The 22,255-nt window shown below is 42.8% G+C and overlaps 1 protein-coding gene across 1 annotated transcript in view; it reads left to right on the top strand.

Moving 5' to 3' along the window:
* LOC137648601 (serine/threonine-protein kinase Chk2-like) overlaps window positions 1-22,255 on the top strand; it is a 110,002-nt gene that overhangs the window by 62,397 nt on the left and 25,350 nt on the right. Inside the window, exons 3-4 of the mRNA XM_068381521.1 lie at window positions 829-937; window positions 21,635-21,792. Of these exons, the coding sequence (XP_068237622.1) occupies window positions 829-937; window positions 21,635-21,792 (267 nt within the window). The remainder of the gene's footprint in view (window positions 1-828; window positions 938-21,634; window positions 21,793-22,255) is intronic.

Genomic DNA, 22,255 nt, shown 5'->3' with positions numbered 1-22,255 from the left:
TAAAAATCAAGTTTAATTAGTAACCCAGCCACATTGCCAGGAAGAAATAGAGAACACAATTTTGCTGGTAATGCACTAAACATTTGTTTCAGCAACCGTAGAGGAAGTGATGCAGTTACTCCCTTACAACCAAATACTTAAGGCTCGAAGGTAACGTCTTCTGAGACTTCCCTCGTTATTAGGGAGCTCGTTCTAAATGGATTCCAACATCAGGGGTTGTTCCAGGAGTGTTGAAAGTATCACTGGTAAGCAGACAGTAATTTCCCTACCTTCTGGTTTTAGTGGAATAGGAAACACTGGATAATTGGACCTAGTGGCTGATTAGCAATGTCCTCTCCAGGAGAGTTCCACTTGAACCCCAATTAAAATGTTAGAATTTCCCATCTACATTTTTGCATAAAATTATCTTTCAAATTATTTTTGAATTAAAAAATCTGTTGGGAAACAAATAAGTAGAAAAGAGTTTGAATTACTGTAACCCCTAAGTAAGATTGTTTTAATGGGGCTCAGTCATGCTCCATAATTTACAGTACTGTACACTTCTTGCCTTAACCACCCAATAAGTCCTAGGTTAAGGTCAGAATGAAGGTTACTCTAACTGCCACCTGTCAGCTACGACTACCTCGTCTAAAGTTTAAACAGCTATTCCAGTCTTGTTGAAATCATACTCATATTACATTCAAAGGCCCAGGTGTGTATAGTTAGGAAAAATACAAATTACTATTGAAAATTTGTGATTTTCTGAGTGATTTCATGCAACATACTGTTTAATAATAATATTAGATTTAAGATGTGCTTTAAGCTATAATTGACATAACCTGTTTTCAGATCTCAGCAATGAGAGTCATTCATTTGGGAGAGGTAATGTTGACCATCGGTTTGACAGCAGTCAATTTAATGAACAATTCCTGTCAGCCATCTCTAAAACACACTTTAGGTGAGGAAAAGTAGTGATCTTTTGAAAGCGCTAATTGCCTCTTTCAATTTGAGAAAGTGTTTGTACTTCAACTTTGGTTGACAAAATTACTTGTATTTATTTACAGACCCTTTTAAATTTCTTTTCAAAGTAGAGTACTGTATTCATTTTAAATGAATTAATTTCATTGGCATTATTGATGTAAGTTACCCATACCATAAAAATGGAAGTAACATAGCAAGAGAGGGACCTACAGTAAGGCAGTACCTTAGGTTACCAGCAAGTTAGAATACGATCTCGCAAATTTGAATTGGGTTAAGAGTATTTTTCGGCATGCGCGTAAAAATTTCAAAACTTTTAAAGATTAATGCATATTTGTATTAATTAATGTGGAATGTATCAAATGAATTTCCTTTATTTCTTTTGGGAAAAGTTATTTTGGGATACAAGCATTTTAGGTTGTGAGGTCACTCTCTGAACAAATTAGAATTGTAACCCAAGGTACTGCTGTAGTGTACTTTACTCTAGTATACTTTTTAATTTCTGGATGATAGGAAGTCTTAAGTGGAGTTTCATTATTATTGTTATTTTACAATGAAAAATATGGAAATGCAAATTGCATTAAATTATATAGATTATGTTACAGTTTTAGAACACTTTTGGATCATATTTCTAGTCTCTTAGAAAACTAGTTTTGTGAGACACTACTATGAGTTAGCTAGTTTTACAATAAATTTGGTTACATTTGAGAATGGAAATAACTTTACTCATTTCTAATTAGTCTAAATATTTACAAGTACAGAATTGACCTTTTTTTATGTGATTTGTTCCTACACGAATACAATACATAGTACTTTAATAGACGTATGAATTGGCTGAAGCTGGAAACGGCCATTTAACGTTGTAACAAGGTGGTTGTATTTGGGGATGGGGGGAGTGTACCCCCCATCCACCCAGCAGATAGAATAACCTCACTTTGAATTTAGCTACGGCTCAGTACACTTGTACTGCTTTGCCCCCTTATAATCCTGCTATTTTAATCTTTTGCTTTGTCTTTTTTATATAACATTGTAAATGCCCTGCACCAGTTAGTCATGTTCGAGGGATATTAAATGCAAGACAGTTTTCTGTGCAAACCTGTCGTTATACATAACATACTTGTTCCTGTTGGTTGGATGTCATGTACGTTTCTATTAATTCCCTCGCTATTCTGGCATGACGATGACGATGTCAAAAACCTAAGGAAGTTTCTATTCTTTAGATTGACAGTGCTCTGTTGGAGGAAGGAGTTTGGTTGCTGCTGAATGTTTAATGGGGAACATCAACCTTCTTTCCTGCAGTGTATTCTCGACCCTGGAAAGTTACTAAGTACATATCTTATCTCGAGGATTGTTCTCCTGTCTAGTCTTCAGCTGCTGTCTCTCATCTTAATTTGTTGGATAGAAAATCATTACGCATATTGCATGGTTTTGCACAATTCAGATCATCCATTTCATTCAGATCTTCCCAGACTGTACTATCATGAACGTGATATTAATTAGGCAGTTAATTCTAACAATCATGCTTTCTGCATTATAAGGCACAATACTACACAGCATTCTAGAAATTTTATTCCAGCTTTGGACAGATTGTGGAATGATCTTAATCTAGCAGTTGAACCAGTGGAATGTCAGAAGTTCAAACTTTTCATAAATTCTTTTCTGTGAAATATGTTGGCATGTTTTATTTTATACCGCAGTTTATAGATGAGTGATCTATTTTAACATTAGTACTGTTCTTAATGTAATTCATATTTTTTATTCGTTATAGTACAGTAGGGTCCCGAATTAAGCGTGTTCGAATTACACGATTCCCCTTTTCCACGATCGCTATTTTTCAAAAATAAATTTTCTGTATCCACGAGGCTGTTCAAAGTTCGCGAGTCAAGCACTACAAAATGTATCAAATCTATAGTCTTTTTAAGTATATTGGTAGCCCTAAATACGGTGATTTATAATAAATGTTACAAAACAATATTAACATTACATTTCATTAACATAATTTCATGATGAATAGCCTATTTAAGGATAAAATTCCACAACAATGAAATCAACTGTTAACTGTGCGAGTCCAGCTGACAAAATGTAAACAGAAATGTGGTTACGTTCTCGGCAATCTTTATCTTTCTCCAACCTTACGATAATTGTAATGGTAGTGTTAATGATGGTATATTAAAGCATTATTTTTGTTTAGTACAGTATATTTAAAAGCCTTATTTTTCCCTTTGGGCGTTCAAGGTTTTCACGAGTAGACTGGGTTCGTTTATCGGCAGTGAATAGCCTAAACTTCGGTAACGAGTCGTCAATATTTTGTCATATTTTAAACAGTAGGCTATACATTTGATTTGCAAACATTGGTTTTGTAGAGTAGACGGTAAAATAAAATCTAGAGAGAGAGAGAGAGAGAGAGAGAGATTTGATGGCAGAAATCTCTCTCTCTCTCTCTCTCTCTCTCTCTCTCTATATATTTTATTTTACCGTCTACTCTACAAAACCAATGTTTGCAAATCAAATGTATACTGTTTAAAATATGACAAAATATTCACTGCCGATAAACGATAACAAACCCTTTAATGCAAACTAACTGTATCCTTTGATATTCCTCTATATTTATCACGAATTCCTTCTATACCTCCTCAGACACTCTTATTTCAAATATCTAAATTATTCTTATCACAACTAACACCATCTAGTCATTTTCATTCCATTATATCTATTATTCCTCTGAATCTTATTCCCTTTCCTTATTCTGTTTATTCGATGGGATTCGTTTTTCCCTTTACCGTCTTTCAGAATCTATTTTTAGCCACTGGCAACCAAATCCCCCCTTCCCCCGTCTCCTACCGTCTCCCCTGCGAGTCCACCCAGCCTATCTCATCACTCCCCCCACCTTCATCCTCCCCTGTTCTAGGTCTGTAACCTTCTGCGTCATAATATCTCTCTCTCTCTCTCTCTCTCTCTCTCTCTCTCTCTCTCTCTCTCTCTCTCTCTCTCTCTCTCTCGTTATACAATACTTACAAATAGATGAAGAAACCAAAATCGGTTTTCTTGAAGTGTCAATTAAATACAAAATGAAAAAATTATACCGTGTATACATCCATTTCAATCATAGCTTAAAATACGGTAACCGATTTCGTCAGCAAACCACTATTTTTTAGGAAACACTATTCTATTCCAGAAAATTTTTACTCTTTAAATGTCAATTGCGCTATAATAAAACATGTACTTATGTTGTAAAATTTCGGGTGTGTTTTAAAAATCGAGTATTGCTAACTTATTTTTGTTTTACTTTTGGCTGTGATCACATCAGCTGATGTCTAGCTTCCGCGCGAATACAATAACAAAGAATTGTTTACACCATTTCTTAACTTATTCAAACCATCTATACAGTTAATATTACATAAACACCAATGTGTTATAACCTATCATATTTATTGTTTAGTACTTTAAAACCATCCCTCTCTCTCTCTCTCTCTCTCTCTCTCTCTCTCTCTCTCTCTCTCTCTCTCTCTCTCTCTCTCTCTCTCTCTCTCATCGAACGTTATAGCGGTAACCTAATTGTTCGGTGACTTTAAAAATAGGCCTAGTACTTTCTTCTTTACCTTTTTTGCATATGGATCCATAATTGAGGTGGGTACAAGTTGACTTATAACTGAAGTTAGGAAAAGTATTTTGGATATGGAAAGGACAATTATCTTTTGTAACAGTTTAGAATTATCGTAAGTTATCACTCTGTCATTAGCGGCAGTTTGCTATTGTGGATTAAACGCATAAGGAAAAAAAAATTTCCAGCTTTGCTACGAATTTAGGAATTTATATGGATACGGTAAGTAAAATATTTGTAATAACATAATGTTTACTAAATGTTTGTAATATCATTAGTTATGACTTAGATCATGTGTGTTTAATGCATTCGTTTGTTTATTATGATCGAAGATGGAGCGTAAACAAATGGAAGGTTTCCGTTTCAGGCGGCATCATAAAGAAAAACATTTCATAAATGGCATTCATTTCATTTATTTGAAAGTTCTAATAAAAAATAATTAGAACATTGGTAATAACAAATTCAACATATAATCTATACTTGGTAAAATTGCTGTCAATTCAAAAACACAGATGTATAAATGCGTCTGTTTCTTCGTTGTGATCAGAGTTAAACGTAAACAAAACATTGGTTGTCGTTTTCTATTCTGCTTTTTAGCGTGTTTAGGAAACGCATGATATAAAATCGCCTTTATTTTGATAATTCTGGATTTTCAATCATACAACAAGCTAGTCTATAGAGTGATGGTTTTGCTATTCACCAGTTGTATTATACAATAGATATGACAAACATTAAAATTTGTCTGTATTTTGGGTTGTGTTGTAACGGGAAATATATGGTGTTTACACCTATCCTGGTTATAATTTTAACCATTTTTCAAGTTATTAGAACTTTAAAGTATATTAAATGTTTTATTTATTTACAAAAACAATTTGATATTATAAAGATATACAGTATAGTACAAAGAAAGTATTGGAAATGGGTAGTAAACACATTTGAATAGGCAAATTGCTGGTTGCCATGGCCACAATGGAATTATTTCTGTTAGTTGTGTTTCGAAATTCGCGATTTTCCATTTACACGAGGTCATTAATCGACCAAATTCTCGCATAATTCGGGACCCTACTGTACTTATATATACCTGTGGTTTATTTGCTATTCCTTTATTTCTTCTCTTCACTGTGATACTTCCCCGCTTAGAGCCCTTGGGCTTTAAGCATTCTGCTTTTACAACCAGGGTTGTAGCTTGACAAGTAATACTTATACTTTAATAATATTGCTGTCTCCATGAAGAGACCCCAGCAATCACTTCCTGGAGAATCGTCATCATCCGGCACAACCTTGTAGAGTGTGGACCTGGAGTTCCTCCTCCTCCTCTGCCTCATCTTTGTTAGGGTTAATGCTGCAACATCCAGAACAGAGAAAGATAGCCAAGAACCCTGTTCATTCTGGCTTTATGCACGATCAGACCGGCTGGTCCAGCGAGAGGATGTAGGAACCATACGGGACTGGAGCGCATGAAGTCAGAGATATCGGATCTACCCGAACCTTTAGGAGGAACTTGCATTGGTGCAAGTCCTGAAAGCAGGAGTCTGAAACAACAGACAAGCTTTGCTTCTCACTATGTACAGGATTTTACCCACAAGTCCCTTGATAATCTTATCTTTGGTCCTGTGATAGCTACTCAAGAAGTTGGGTTGCAAAACTAGCTCTCTCACTGGACAAGAATTATCTTCTCCAAAATAGCAGTACTGTAGCACTAGAAGGAGTGGTAAGAATGTCTGGCCATTCTCCTCTTCTTGCCTTTGTAGTGCAGCAGTCGTTCTGTTTTGTGCTGGACTGAACGCTAAGTTCTGGTAAGCCACACAATTTTCAATATTTAACTTAGCCGGTGATTATAATAGCTGCAGCTCTGCTGCTCGACAGAAAACTCTACGGAAAAAATCCGCCAGCGATCGCTATGCAGGTAGGGGGTGTACTTCAACAGTGCCATCTGTCGTCCAGATACCCAGTACTCATTGTAAACAAAGAACTCAATTTTCTCTCTGTCGTGCTACCGGCAAGACCTACGAATTCGCTGTTGCTAACTGGATTTGTTTTCACAACTATTTGGTGAAGTACACTATTCTAGTTTTGAGCTTTCGCTGTGCAGGCTTTCTCTTCAATAAATCCTTGCATTCTTTTTTTGATTACGGATTATTTGTTGATGACTTTGGATAGTTTTTTAATTCCCCTTTGACCAATTCAAAATGGCTGACCCTTCTCAAGTCCCAAAATTCAGGAAGTGTAATGCTAGGGACTGTTCAAGGCGTCTTCCGAAGGCCTCTATCGATCCTCACACTGTTTGTTCCAATTGTCGGGATAAAACCTGTCAATTGGAAGATCGATGTGAGGAATGCGTTGGGCTTTCGGAATTCGATTTTATCGAATTCCAGAAATATACACGTAGGCTAGAGAGAGATAGAGTCAGGAGAAGTTCCTCTCGTTCTGTTGAATTTTCCTCTCCTCATGCCCCACAACCTATTCCTTCCCCTGTAGTGGTTGCTCCTAATCCCCCTTCTGGCACTCAGGAACCTTCGATGGCTGATATGATGCGTGCCATCCAAGCTCTGGGTGAGAGAGTTGAGTCTCTGGCTAGTGACCGTAACCAGCTCATGGCGGACGTCAAGGAGCTGAAGTGTAAAAGTGCAGTGGGAAGTGATAAAGTGAGTGATAGTGTTGTGGATAGTGTTGCGCTTGAGGGTTCGTCTGTTCGTGCCTGTCGTCCTCCTAGTCCGGGACCTCTTGCAAGCTCCCAAGTCCAGGGGAGAAGCAATGTCGTACGACCAATGGGTTCGAGAGGCTTTAATCAGCGAACAGACGTTCCCTCCGTGGTTTCGGGCGTATCTACCCAAGATCGTCCCTACCACACAAAGACGAGAGAGCCCATTAATACCTCGTCTGCGGAAGAGGTTTCTCGCAAGAAACCATGGACCAAGGTCTCACGACCGTTAAAGCGCAAGTCGGTCCCTTCCGCGCAAGTCCAACGGCCCAGCTGTAGCCACTGGGTCAGTTCGGACTCGCTGCAGTCTTCCGATGACTGCTCACCTCCTAAGAGAGGCAAAGCGGTACTGCCTCAGACTGTTACACCGTCTGTCGCCGCACCTGCTCCTGCAGACCCTAAGTGGTCTTTGCTGCAGACCATGCAGTCCCAATTAACGTCACTGATGCAGGACTTTCGTGCGGAGAAGGTTGCTGCTGCACCAGCCTCTTGCCTACAACCAACCACACACTCGGTTGTGCGTCCTGTGGAGGCTGAGGCGACCTTCTTGCGCACTCCAGCTGAGAGAGTTCCGCCACCCATGCGTTCCAGTGTGCCCTGCCAGCCGCATGTTGACGTTCAGCGACGCACGGAGCCTTCCGTTGACGTTCGCAAGGTACAACAACCGTCAGAGTTGTTTTGTTTTGACGCGGTGCGTCAACCTCCGCAACCCAGTGTGGTTGCCACTGCTCACCCACATCAGGCTTTACAGTCTGGAGTAGACGCTGTGCGTCCCCGCGCTGCTATGGTTGTTGCCAGCTCACAGACTGGGCAACAGTTCCATGACGTTGCGTCCGGTTCAGTCACGCGTGCACCCGTGCGACCGGACTCAGCTAACCAGCCGTTACCTACTCCATTGCCGCTTCCTCCTCAATACTCGGATGATGGACTTTCGGATGATGATGGTGCTGCTCACGTTGATGAACCACATTCGGATCTTGACGAGCCTAAGTCCACGCAACCCTCTTTGGACTTTAGAAAAAGTTCTAGCTCTGTTCAAAGAGATGTTTCCGGACCAGTTTGTGTCTGTGGCTCCGCGCTCTCCTCCGTCAGAGTTTGTATTAGGTATGCCGTCATCCTCGCCTGCCTTTACTAGACTCGTCCTCGCACGCTCGTCCAAGAGAGCTTTACGAGTGATAGGAGAATGGATGCAGTCCAAAAAGAGTCTAGGGAAGACAGCCTTTACGTTTCCCCCTGCTAGACTCTCTTCTAGATCGAGCGTCTGGTATGCCACGGGAGAAGTTCTCGGCTTGGGAGTTCCTGCCTCTGCCCAGGGCGACTTCCCAAGTCTTGTAGACTCTCCCCGCAGGCTAGCCATGAGACGCTCGAAAATATGTTGGTCATCTTCGGACCTAGACCACCTTTTGAAAGGGATATTTAGAGCCTTTGAGGTCTTCAACTTTTTAGACTGGTGTCTGGGAGCTTTAAGCAGGAAGATCTCCCCGACAGGGAAGGAAACTTCCTTGCTCATCATGTCCTGCATGGACAAGGCCATACGTGACGGGTCTAATGAGCTTGCTGCATCGTTCGTATCCGGAGTCCTCAAGAAGCGTGAGAACCTTTGCTCTTTCCTGTCAGCTGGAGTGACACCTTGTCAAAGATCCGAACTTCTGTTTGCTCCTCTTTCTAAGTGCCTCTTTCCAGAGGACTTGATTAAGGAGATTGCTGCTTCTTTGATACAGAAGGACACTCATGACCTGGTTGCGTCCTCTGCTCGCAAAGCCACCCCTTTGCCTACCTTGTCAGCTAGACCAAGGATGGACACTCCAGCGTCCCGATTTATTCCGCCCTTTCGTGGCAGAGCCTCCAGCAGAGGAGGTGCTCGTGCCGAAGGGAGACGTGGAAAGAAGAAAGGAACCAAGTCCTTTAAAGGCAGAGTCTGACTGCCAGCTTCTTCAGACAGCAGTGGGAGCCAGACTCAAGAACTTCTGGCAGACCTGGGAAAAGAGAGGCGCAGATGCACAATCTGTGAAGTTGCTCAGAGAGGGGTACAAGATCCCGTTTGTACGAAAACCCCCTCTAGCAACGTCTCCCATCGATCTCTCTCCCAGGTACAGAGAGGAAGACAAGAGACGAGCATTGAAACAGGAGGTGTCTCTCTTACTAGAAAAGGGAGCGGTAGTCAAAGTCCTGGACCATCAAACCCCGGGCTTCTACAACCGTCTCTTCTTAGTGGCAAAGAAGACAGGAGGGTGGAGGCCGGTGCTAGACGTCAGTGCGCTGAATGTCTTTGTCACAAAGCAGACGTTCTCCATGGAGACCACGAAGTCCGTTCTAGCAGCGGTCAGAAGGGAAGACTGGATGGTCTCTTTAGACCTAAGGGACGCATACTTCCACGTCCCCATCCACCCAGACTCCCAACCTTTTCTGAGATTTGTTTACGAAAAGGTTGTCTACCAGTTTCAAGCCCTGTGCTTTGGCCTAAGCACAGCTCCTCTTGTGTTTACGAGGCTGATGAGGAATGTAGCCAAATTCCTTCATTTAGCGGACATCCGAGCCTCCCTCTATTTGGACGACTGGCTTCTAAGAGCTTCTTCCAGTCGTCGCTGTCTGAAGGATCTAAAGTGGACTCTAGATCTGACCAAGGAATTGGGTCTCCTTGTCAATATAGAAAAGTCTCAAGTGGTCCCATCCCAAACTATTGTGTATTTAGGGATGGAGATTCACAGTCTAGCTTTTCGGGCTTTTCCGTCGGCCCCCAGAACAAGCCAAGCCCAGTTATGCATCCAGAACATGCTGAAGAAGGAACGGTGTTCAGTCAGGCAGTGGATGAGTCTGATAGGGACACTATCATCCCTGGAACAGTTCGTATCGTTAGGAAGACTACACCTCCGTCCTCTTCAATATCACCTAGCTGTTTACTGGAAAAAGGACAAGACGCTAGAAGCGGTCTCGATCCCCATTTCCGAGAAGATGAAGTCTTGCCTGACTTGGTGGAAGGACAGTATCAGCCTCAGAGAGGGTCTGCCCCTGGCTGTTCAGACTCCCAACCACGTTCTCTTCTCGGACGCATCGGACACAGGCTGGGGCGCGACATTAGACGGTCGGGAATGCTCGGGAACCTGGAACTCGAGTCAAAGGACAATGCATATCAACGGCAAGGAGCTACTGGCAGTTCATCTGGCCTTGAAAAGCTTCAAGTCTCTCCTTCAAGGCAAAGTGGTGGAGGTGAACTCGGACAACACCACGGCTTTGGCGTACATCTCCAAGCAAGGAGGGACCCACTCTATGACGTTGTACGAGATCGCAAGGGACCTCCTCACCTGGTCAAAAGGTCTAAACATTTCGCTTGTAACGAGGTTCATCCAAGGCAGCTTGAATGTCATGGCAGATTGCCTCAGTCGAAAGGGACAAATCATTCCAACAGAATGGACCCTACACAAGGATGTGTGCAAGAGACTTTGGGCCACCTAGGGCCAGCCAACCATAGATCTCTTCGCAACCTCGATGACCAAGAGGCTCCCAATATATTGCTCACCAATCCCGGACCCAGCAGCAGTTCATATAGATGCCTTTCTCCTATGGTCACATCTAGACCTATATGCATTCCCCCCGTTCAAGATTGTCAACAAGGTACTGCAGAAGTTCGCCTCTCACGAAGGGACAAGGTTGACGTTAGTTGCTCCCCTCTGGCCCGCGAGAGAATGGTTCACCGAGGTACTTCGATGGCTAGTGGACGTTCCCAGAACGCTTCCTCTAAGGGTGGACCTTCTACGTCAGCCACATGTAAAGAAGGTACACCAAGGCCTCCACGCTCTTCGTCTGACTGCCTTCAGACTATCGAAAGACTCTCGAGAGCTAGAGGCTTTTCGAAGGAGGCAGCCAGGGCGATTGCTAGAGCAAGGAGGACATCCACCCTTAGAGTCTACCAATCGAAGTGGGAAGTCTTCCGAAACTGGTGCAAGTCAGTATCTGTATCCTCGACCAGTACCTCTGTAACTCAAATAGCTGACTTCCTTTTATACCTGAGGAAAGAACAATCTCTTTCAGCTCCCACTATCAAGGGTTACAGAAGCATGTTGGCATCAGTCTTCCGTCACAGAGGCTTAGATCTTTCCAACAATAAACATCTAAAGGACCTCCTTAAGTCTTTTGAGACCACGAAGGAGCGTCGTTTGGCTACACCTGGTTGGAATTTAGACGTGGTACTAAGATTCCTCATGTCAGAAAGGTTCGAGCCGCTTCAATCAGCCTCATTTAAAGATCTCACCTTAAAGACTCTTTTCCTGGTTTGCTTAGCCACAGCTAAAAGAGTCAGTGAGATTCACGCCTTCAGCAGGAACATCGGATTTTCATCTGAAACGGCTACATGTTCTCTACAACTTGGTTTTCTAGCCAAAAACGAGCTACCTTCTCGTCCTTGGCCGAAATCGTTCGATATTCCAAGCCTATCGAATATGGTTGGAAATGAACTAGAAAGAGTCTTATGCCCTGTGAGAGCTCTTAAGTTCTATCTAAGACGAACTAAACCTTTACGAGGACAGTCAGAAGCTTTATGGTGTTCAGTTAAGAAACCATCTTTGCCTATGTCAAAGAATGCTTTATCCTATTTTATCAGACTGTTAATACGAGAAGCTCATTCACATCTGAGTGAGGAAGACCAAGCTTTGCTGAAGGTAAGGACACATGAAGTTAGAGCTGTCGCAACTTCAGTGGCCTTTAAACAAAATAGATCTCTGCGAAGTATAATGGACGCAACCTATTGGAGAAGCAAGTCAGTGTTCGCGTCTTTTTATCTTAAGGATGTCCAGTCTCTTTACGAGAACTGCTACACTCTGGGACCATTCGTAGCAGCGAGTGCAGTAGTGGGTGAGGGCTCAACCACTACAATCCCCTAATTCCATAACCTTTTTAATCTTTCTCTTGAAATGTTTTTTATTGTTGTTTTTGGGTTGTCCGGAAGGCTAAGAAGCCTTTCGCATCCTGGTTGATTTGGCGGGTGGTCAAATTCTTTTCTTGAGAAGCGCCTAGATTAGAGGTTTTGATGAGGTCCTGTGGTATGAGTTGCAACCCTTCATACTTCAGATCCTAGGGGTCGCTCAGCATCCTAAGAGGATCGCGAGGCTCCGTAAGGAAGACGTACTTAAAAAGGCAGAGTAATTGTTCAAGTCGACTTCCTTGCCAGGTACCTATTTATTTTATTTTTGTTATTTTGATAACTTCTAAAATGAAATAAAAAATCCTTAGCTCATAATAATGTAAACATATATTGCTGGTCTCTACCCACCCCCCTGGGTGTGAATCAGCTATTATAATCACCGGCTAAGTTAAATATTGAAAAATGTTATTTTGATAATAAAATAAATTTTTGAATATACTTACCCGGTGATTATAAATTAAAGGACCCTCCCTTCCTCCCCAATAGAGACGCAGTGGACCGAGGAGAAAATTGAGTTCTTTGTTTACAATGAGTACTGGGTATCTGGACGACAGATGGCGCTGTTGAAGTACACCCCCTACCTGCATAGCGATCGCTGGCGGATTTTTTCCGTAGAGTTTTCTGTCGAGCAGCAGAGCTGCAGCTATTATAATCACCGGGTAAGTATATTCAAAAATTTATTTTATTATCAAAATAACATTTTAATAACTTTTCTTTATGGACAAGTTTTGTATTTAAGTATCTCTCCCAAAATTTATGCAAGACCATTTTTAAATATTTAACTTAGCCGGTGAATATATAATAGCTGCAACTCTGTTGCTCGACAGACACATACATAAAAAACTCGCGAGCGATCGCTATGCAGGTTGCGGGTGTGCCCACCAGCGCCAACTGTTGGCCAGATACCACTCTCGATGTAAACAAAACCTTCAATTTCTTCTCTGTCGACGTGTCGACAAGACGTACTTTTACTCGCTGTAGAACCTGGAGTTTTTCCCAGCATATTTGGTGAAGTACTTTAATTTGGTTTGAGCTTTCGCAGTACAGGTGTTTTTCTTCAAATAAATCCTTGAACTCTTTTTTGTATCGGATTAATTGTTGATGACTTAGATCGTTTTTTTGGAATTCCCTTGACTAATTCAAAATGGCTGACCCTTCTCAAGTTCCCAAGTTTTGAAAGTGTAATGCTAGGGACTGTAATAGGCGTCTTCCAAAGGCTTCTCTCGACCCTCACACTGTTTGTTCCAATTGTCGGGGTAAAACCTGTCAATTGGGAGATCGGTGTGAGGAATGCGTGGGCCTTTCGGAATTCGATTTTATCGAATTTGATAAATATACACGCAGACTAGAGAGAGATAGGGTAAGGAGAAGTTCTTCTAGGTCGGTAGATTTTTCCTCTCCACATGCCCCTGAACCTAATCCTTCCCCTGTAGTGGTTGTTCCTAACCCCCCTCCTAGCACTCAGGAACCGTCTATGCAAGACATGATGCGTGCTATTCATGCCTTGGGGGAGAGAGTTGAGGCTTTAGCAAGTGACCGAAATCAACTCATGGCGGACGTAAAGGAACTCAAGTGCCAAAGTGCCACGGCGGAAAGTGTCAAAGTGCCTAGTGTTACGCAAAGTGTTGTGAACAGTGTTGCGACCGAGGGTTCGTCTGTTCGTGCCTGTCGTCCACCTAGTCCGGGACCTCTTGCAAGCTCCCAAGCCCAGGGGAGAAGCAATGTCGTACGACTTATGGGTTCGAGAGGCCTTGATCAGCGAACAGACGTTCCCTCTTTGGTATCAGGCGTATCTCATCAAGATCGCCCCTACCAAAGTAAGACGAGAGAGCCCATTTTTACCTCGTCGTCCGAAGGTGTTTCACGTAAGAAACCTTGGACCAAGGTCTCTAGACCTTTAAAGCGTAAGTCGGTCCCTTCAGGACAAGTCCAACGTCCCGGATGTAGCCACTGGGACAGTTCGGACCCGTTGCCGTCTTCTGATGACTGCTCGCCGCCTAAGAGAGGCAAAGTTGTGCCGTCTCATTCCCTAACCCCGTCTGTTACCGCACCTGCTTCCGTAGACCCTAAATGGGTGTTACTGCAAGACATGCAGTCAAAGCTTGCGTCCTTGATGGAGGACTACAACGCTGAGAAGGTTTCCGTTGAACCCACTGGCCATCAGCCATCCAAGCGTTCTGTTGTGCGTCCTGTTGACGTGGATGTAGCTTTCTCGCGTCAACCAGTGGGGGTTATACCTCCACCGATGCGACCCAGTGTGGATTACCAGCCGCACGTTGACGTTAGGCAACGCACTGATGCGATTGGTGACGTTCAGGACGTTCACCAACCATCAGAGTTGACTTGTTTTGACGCGGTGCGTCAACCTCCGCAACCCGGTATGGTGTTGACTGCACAACCCAGACGGTCTAAACAGTCTCGGGTGGACGCTGTGCGTCCTCGCGCACCTGTTGTTGTTGACAGTTCCCAGACTGTTCAGCAGTTCCAGGACGCTGCGTCCTGCTCCGTCACATATGCACCAGTGCGACCGGACTCTGCGAGTCAAACGTTGCCTACACCTTTGCCGTTTTCTCATCAGGTATCGGATGAGGAACTGTCAGATGAGGACGTTGCTGAACCACAGCCTGAGGATCAGCCTTCAGAATTAGATGAGCCTAAAGCAGTTCAACCATCCTTGGACTTTAGAAAAGTCATGGTTGTTTTTAAAGAGTTGTTCCCTGATCACTTTATTTCTGTGGCTCCTCGTTCGCCGCCGTCCGAGTTTGTCTTAGGCGTTCCTGCTACCATGCCTGCCTTTACGAAACTCGTTCTCTCTCGCTCATCCAAGAGAGCTTTACGGCTGTTAGGCGATTGGTTAGAGACCAAGAGGAGTTTAGGGAAGACGGCATTTGCCTTCCCCCCATCTAAACTCTCGTCTAGATCGAGCGTATGGTATGCCACGGGAGAAGTTCTCGGCTTGGGAGTTCCTGCCTCTGCCCAGGGCGACTTCTCAAGTCTTGTAGACTCTCCCCGCCGCCTGGCCATGAGACGCTCGAAGATTAGTTGGTCACCCTCGGACCTGGACCACCTTCTTAAAGGCATATTTAGGGCGTTTGAAGTCTTTAACTTCCTGGACTGGTGTTTGGGAGCCCTGAGTAGGAAAATCTCATCTACCGATAGGGATGTTTCCTTACTCATTATGTCCTGCATGGACAAGGCCGTCCGCGTTGGGTCCAACGAGCTTGCCGCTTCATTCACGTCCGGAGTCCTTAAGAAAAGAGAGTCTCTGTGCTCTTTTCTGTCAGCAGGAGTGACGCCATGCCAAAGATCTGAGCTGCTCTTTGCGCCCTTGTCTAAGTGCTTGTTTCCTGAAGTCTTGGTTAAGGAAATTGCCTTGTCTTTAGTGCAGAAGGACACCCACGATTTAGTTGCGTCCTCGGCTCGCAAAGCTCCCCCTTTGCCTGCCTTGTCTGCTAGACCTAGGATAGACACTCCAGCGTCCAGGTTTATCCCGCCCTTTCGTGGCAGAGCCTCCAGCAGGGGAGGTGCTCGTGCCGAAGGGAAGAGAGGAAAGAGGAAAGGATCCAAGTCCTCTAAGGGCAGAGTCTGACTGCCCGCAACTTCAGACAGCAGTAGGTGCCAGACTCAAGAACTTCTGGCAAGCCTGGGAGAAGAGAGGCGCAGATCAACAATCTGTGAGGTTGCTCAGAGAGGGGTACAAAATCCCTTTTGTACGCAGACCTCCTCTAGCGACGTCCCCCATCGATCTCTCTCCCAGGTACCGAGAGGAAGAAAAGAGACAAGCCCTGAAACTGGAAGTGTCTCTTTTGCTAGAGAAGGGAGCGGTGGTCAAAGTCTCGGACCTTCAATCACCGGGGTTTTACAACCGTCTCTTCCTAGTATCAAAGAAGACAGGAGGTTGGAGACCGGTGCTAGACGTCAGTGCTCTGAATGTCTTTGTCACAAAGACGAAGTTTACCATGGAGACCACGAAGTCAGTCCTAGCAGCGGTCAGAAAGGGAGACTGGATGGTCTCTCTAGACCTAAGGGACGCTTACTTCCACATCCCCATTCACTCAGACTCCCAACCTTTTCTGAGATTCGTCTTCGACGATGTGGTGTACCAGTTTCGGGCCCTGTGCTTTGGCCTAAGCACAGCTCCTCTCGTGTTTACGAGGCTTATGAGGAATGTGGCAAAATTCCTCCATTTATCGGACATCCGAGCCTCCCTTTATTTGGACGACTGGCTTCTCAGAGCCTCTTCCAGTCATCGCTGTCTGAAGGATCTCAATTGGACTCTAGATCTGACCAAGGAATTGGGACTCCTAGTCAACTTGGAAAAGTCACAGCTGGTCCCATCCCAAACTATTCTGTATTTAGGGATGGAGATTCACAGTCAAGTTTTTCGGGCTTTTCCGTCGGCCCCCAGAATAGATCAAGCCCTGCTCGTCATCCAGAAGATGTTGAATAAAGAACGCTGCTCAGTCAGGCTTTGGATGAGTCTGGTAGGAACGCTGTCATCCCTGGAGCAATTTGTCTCGCTAGGAAGGCTACACCTCCGACCTCTTCAATTCCATCTGGCTTTTCACTGGAAAAAGGACAAGACGCTAGAGGCGGTCTCGATCCCGATTTCCGAAAAGATAAAGACTTGTCTGACTTGGTGGAAGGACAATATCAGCCTACGAGAGGGTCTTCCCCTGGCAGTTCAGAAACCCAACCACGTTCTCTTCTCGGACGCATCGGACTTGGGCTGGGGCGCGACGCTGGACGGTCGGGAATGCTCAGGTCTGTGGAACTCGAGTCAGAGGAGCATGCATATCAACAGCAAGGAGCTTTTGGCGGTTCATCTGGCCTTGATAAGCTTCGAGAATCTCCTTCGAGGCAAGGTGGTGGAGGTCAACTCGGACAACACCACGGCCTTGGCGTACATTTCCAAACAGGGAGGTACCCACTCATTGACTCTGTACGAGATCGCAAGGGACCTGCTCATCTGGTCAAAAGATCGAGGCATCTCCCTAGTAACGAGGTTCATCCAGGGCGACTTGAACGTCCTAGCGGATTGTCTCAGTCGGAAAGGTCAAGTAATTCCAACCGAATGGACCCTCCACAAGGATGTGTGCAAGAGACTTTGGGCGGCTTGGGGTCAACCCACCATAGATCTCTTTGCAACCTCGCTGACCAAGAGGCTTCCAATCTATTGCTCTCCAGTCCCAGACCCAGCAGCAATACATATAGATGCCTTCCTCCTAGATTGGTCACATCTAGATCTTTACGCATTCCCACCATTCAAGATTGTCAACAAGGTACTGCAGAAATTCGCCTCTCACGAAGGGACAAGGTTGACGTTAGTTGCTCCCCTCTGGCCCGCGAGAGAATGGTTCACCGAGGTACTTCGATGGCTGGTAGACGTTCCCAGAAGTCTTCCTCTAAGAGTAGACCTTCTACGACAGCCACACGTAAAGAAGGTACACCAAAGCCTCCACGCTCTTCGTCTGACTGCCTTCAGACTATCGAAAGACTCTCGAGAGCTAGAGGCTTTTCGAAGGAGGCAGCCAGTGCGATTGCTAGAGCGAGGAGAGCGTCTACAATTAGAGTTTACCAATCGAAGTGGGAAGTCTTCCGAGACTGGTGCAAGTCAGTTTCCGTATCCTTGTCCAGTACCTCTGTAGCCCAAATAGCTGATTTTCTCTTATACCTGAGAAAAGTACGATCCCTTTCAGCTCCTACGATCAAGGGTTACAGAAGCATGTTGGCCTCGGTCTTCCGGCATAGAGGCTTAGATCTTTCCAACAATAAAGATCTGCAAGACCTCCTTAAGTCTTTTGAGACCTCTAAGGAACGTCGTTTGGCTACACCTGGTTGGAATTTAGACGTGGTCCTAAGATTCCTCATGTCAGACAGGTTTGAGCCTTTACATTCAGCCTCCCTGAAAGATCTCGCTCTTAAGACTCTTTTCCTGGTATGCTTAGCCTCGGCTAAAAGAGTCAGTGAGCTTCATGCCTTCAGCAAGAACATCGGGTTTTCGTCAGAAAAAGCTACTTGTTCTCTGCAGCTTGGTTTCCTAGCCAAAAATGAGCTACCTTCTCGTCCTTGGCCTAAATCTTTCGATATTCCTAGCTTATCGGAGATCGTAGGCAATGAACTAGAAAGAGTATTATGCCCTGTTAGAGCTCTTAAGTTCTACTTAACTCGTACTAAACCTTTACGAGGCCAATCTGAAGCGTTGTGGTGTTCGGTTAAGAAACCATCCTTGCCTATGTCAAAGAATGCTTTGTCATATTTTATCAGATTGTTAATACGAGAAGCTCATTCACACTTGAGTGAGGAAGACCAATCTTTGCTTAAGGTTAAGACGCACGAGTTTAGAGCTGTAGCAACTTCCGTGGCCTTTAAGCAAAATAGATCTCTGCAAAGTATCATGGACGCAACCTATTGGAGAAGCAAGTCAGTGTTCGCATCATTTTACTTGAAAGATGTCCAGACTCTTTACGAGAACTGCTACACACTGGGACCATTCGTAGCAGCGAGTGCAGTAGTGGGTGAGGGCTCAACCACTACAATTCCCTAATTCCATATCCTTTTAATCTGTCTCTTGAAATGTTTTTTAATGTTGTTTTATGGGTTGTCCGGAAGGCTAAGAAGCCTTTCGCATCCTGGTTGATTTGGCGGGTGGTCAAAGTCATTTCTTGAGAGCGCCCAGATTAGGGGTTTGATGAGGTCCTGTTGTATGGGTTGCAGCCCTTGATACTTCAGCTCCTGGGAGTCTGTCAGCATCCTAAGAGGATCGCTGGGCTCCGTAAGGAAGACGTACTTACAAGGCAGAGTAATCGTCTAAGTCGACTTCCTTACCAGGTACCTATTTATTTTGGTTTTGTTATATTGATAACTGTCAAAATGAAAAAACTCTTAGCTTATACGATGTAAACATATTTAACTCTGGTCTCTACCCACCTCCTTGGGTGTGAATCAGCTATTATATATTCACCGGCTAAGTTAAATATTTAAAAATATTTTAATTATAAAATAAATTTTTGAATATACTTACCCGGTGAATATATAAATTAAACGACCCTCCCTTCCTCCCCAATAGAGACGCAGTGGGATGAGAAGAAATTGAAGGTTTATTTTACATCGAGAGTGGTATCTGGCCGACAGTTGGCGCTGGTGGGCACACCCGCAACCTGCATAGCGATCGCTCGCGAGTTTTTTATGTATGTGTCTGTCGAGCAACAGAGTTGCAGCTATTATATATTCACCGGGTAAGTATATTCAAAAATTTATTTTATAATTAAAATATCATTTCTCACGACTACCTACCAGTCCCCTGGCAGGGACCTAGCCTGACACCTGCAACATCATGCTCAGGTTTCAGGTTGTTGGAAGGTTGGCAGCAGACATCACTTTTCCTCCTGCACAGAACTAAAGTGTGTTGACATTTCCAGTGCAAGTAAACCAGCCAGTTTGGTTATAGGGACTTATTCCCACCTTATGATAGGTCTTTTGTTAAAGGATGATGGTTTTTATTTTTGTAGGAACAAATCTAAAATTTTAATGAGAAAGAGAGAGAGAGAGAGAGAGAGAGAGAGAGAGAGAGAGAGAGAGAGAGAGAGAGAGAGAGAGAGAGAGAGAGAGATGCATTGAAATACACAGTATATAAGTAAATTAAATTTACATAGCATAAGAATGAATGAGTAAAGTCCTTAGAGATATCTTTACTATGAATGGCCATTAATGAGAAATCCCTCAAAAAAAGCTTGAATTGAAATATACAAGTAAATTAAATGTACTTAATATAAGAATAAATGAGTAAAGTCCTTAATTGCTTAATGACAGCATAAGCATTCACACCAATAACTGCATGAGTTTTCCCATCAATTTCATACAGTACTGTATTTGTATGGAGCATGATAGGAGTTCTACAATTTATGTTTTCTTTAGCATACATGCAGAGTTAACTTCCCATTGCCATTGCTGTGACAAATTGCAGTGTCTAATGCCTTTTTCAAACTTTCTGCATTATTTAAGGATAACCATAGGAATCTATTCATCGTACAATACTTCAGTTTACAAATTTAATCCATTCTCGGAGCGAGCTTGTTAACGAAAATGCTCTTACATTTAAACAGTTTTTCCCATGATAAATGATGGAAATTCACTTGATGTGGTTCACACATCCATATATATGCATGCGCTCATTTTTAATGGTTTTGTAATGGTAATTATTAAACAATATACCAACTTTGTGTTGAATCAAAAGGAACAGATGGGGTCGGCTAACATTGGGGCATTCTCAGGTATGCAGAAGTTCTCTGATTTCATATCTTATTTTAGTACCCATGGTGAATTCGTATTAGATCAGTATTGTTGTAGAATAGGGTTCTAACAGAACTCAGTTTGAAGCGATCACACATAGACTTGCTTTCTTTATACCATAGTAAATGTTCTCCTTTCTCTAAGCCTCTTCCTCTCAGTAATAGAGATAGTGTCACAGGTAATTATTGATTCTCGTTTTTGATCAGGCAGGAGGAACAATTAATGTACTGTACTTGAATAAATGTAGCTTATATGTTTGTGGTTATAAGATTCTTCTCTATCTGTGCCTTCAGTTACCTGAATCCAGGTTGACAAGTGCAATTGGAGTCTGTGAGTAGAACAGGTCAGCTCAGATACTTTATTCTCTCCTTCTATGTTTCTTGACCAAAAGTCAATGTTCAGACAGTATACATAGTAATTGAATATGTAGTTACAGATTAGTGAAGTGTCAAATCAAATTCACAGAACATTATATAATTAAATCTTGTACAGTATAGTGCTTAGGATGTTTTTGCTTTAGACCAATGGTAGTGCATAGGATATTTGAGTTTTTTATGGTCAGCATACAAACAAGGAAGGTAATGACCATATAGTTTTATCTCATTTTGTTTGTGAAAACTAGAGGGTAGTATGGTAGGGGTTTTGACTAAGCATTCCATATTCAAGGCAAATATGGAACATTGATAAGGTTTATAAGATAGGATGTATTAAATTGGTTTGAGTGTGATTTAATTTTGAAATTAGTTACTATATTCGATATCTTTCTCCATCAGCTTTGATTTCAAATATGTAAAGTTCCTATGGAGTATTGGTCTGTTGTGTGCTCACCTCATTGTGCCACCTATCAGGTCTACTGGTCATCACATGGGTGGGGGAAGTAGGATGAGAGCAAGGTAGAATATTTTCTTTTTTCGTTAAGGGTTGGTAAGCCAAGGGGTGTGATGATGAAAGTATGACTACCAGGTAAGTATTTAAATAGTAAATTTTATGTTTAGATTTACATTTTTTTTTCTTATTCAGCAATGAACGACCTAATATTGAAAGGTTTTATGAAATCAGTGATAATAATTTCATTCTTTCTGTTTTTCATTGTACTGTAATTATTTTTTGGTTAATGAAATACTTTATATATTGGTAGTTTATAATTCATTTGTGCACTGTACAGGATCAGCCGAGAAAGGAAGTCTGCTGCTGAGGTATTTGTTGTCCTAGAAGATCTTTCATGCAATGGCACATTTGTTAACCAGCAGTTAGTAGGCAGAGGGAAGAAGAAAATCCTCCAGAATAATGATGAAATAGCTCTGGCACATCCAACCAGAAAGGGTAATTTCTATTTTTGCTCTACAAGGTACTGACTACTGAGTACCGTTCACTACTATTTTTTTCAAAGATTTAAAATAGTATGAAACCACTTATCACATTTTACTTATCCACATTTGCTTGATTATAGTATGGTCACTATAAATTTTGTTTAATTTCTCAAACTTTACATTGCTTTGCTACTGAAATTAGAATGAAAATCTCAGGAGATTTATCAAGATTGTATGAACACCATTTCTGATTGGCTTGCTAGCTTGTACAATACTGTAGTTAGTTATGGCTTTTAATTTCTTACTCTCATTTTTTATAGAAATTGTTGGTCCATAGTTAAGAATGAGTGCTTTCTTGTTTTCCGAGTAATGTATTTAATAGGTATCTTGAGTATTGTTTTCCTGTATACCAAGTATTTTTTACAATGTATGCACATTGTGTCTTTGTTTGAAGATGGAATTATAGCTATCAGATT

This window comes from Palaemon carinicauda, chromosome 10, assembly GCF_036898095.1.
Source record: "Palaemon carinicauda isolate YSFRI2023 chromosome 10, ASM3689809v2, whole genome shotgun sequence".
In the NCBI taxonomy this organism is placed as follows: domain Eukaryota; kingdom Metazoa; phylum Arthropoda; class Malacostraca; order Decapoda; family Palaemonidae; genus Palaemon; species Palaemon carinicauda.
Note: the sequence above shows the minus strand (reverse complement) of the source record. Positions and strands in the feature narration are given on the sequence as shown.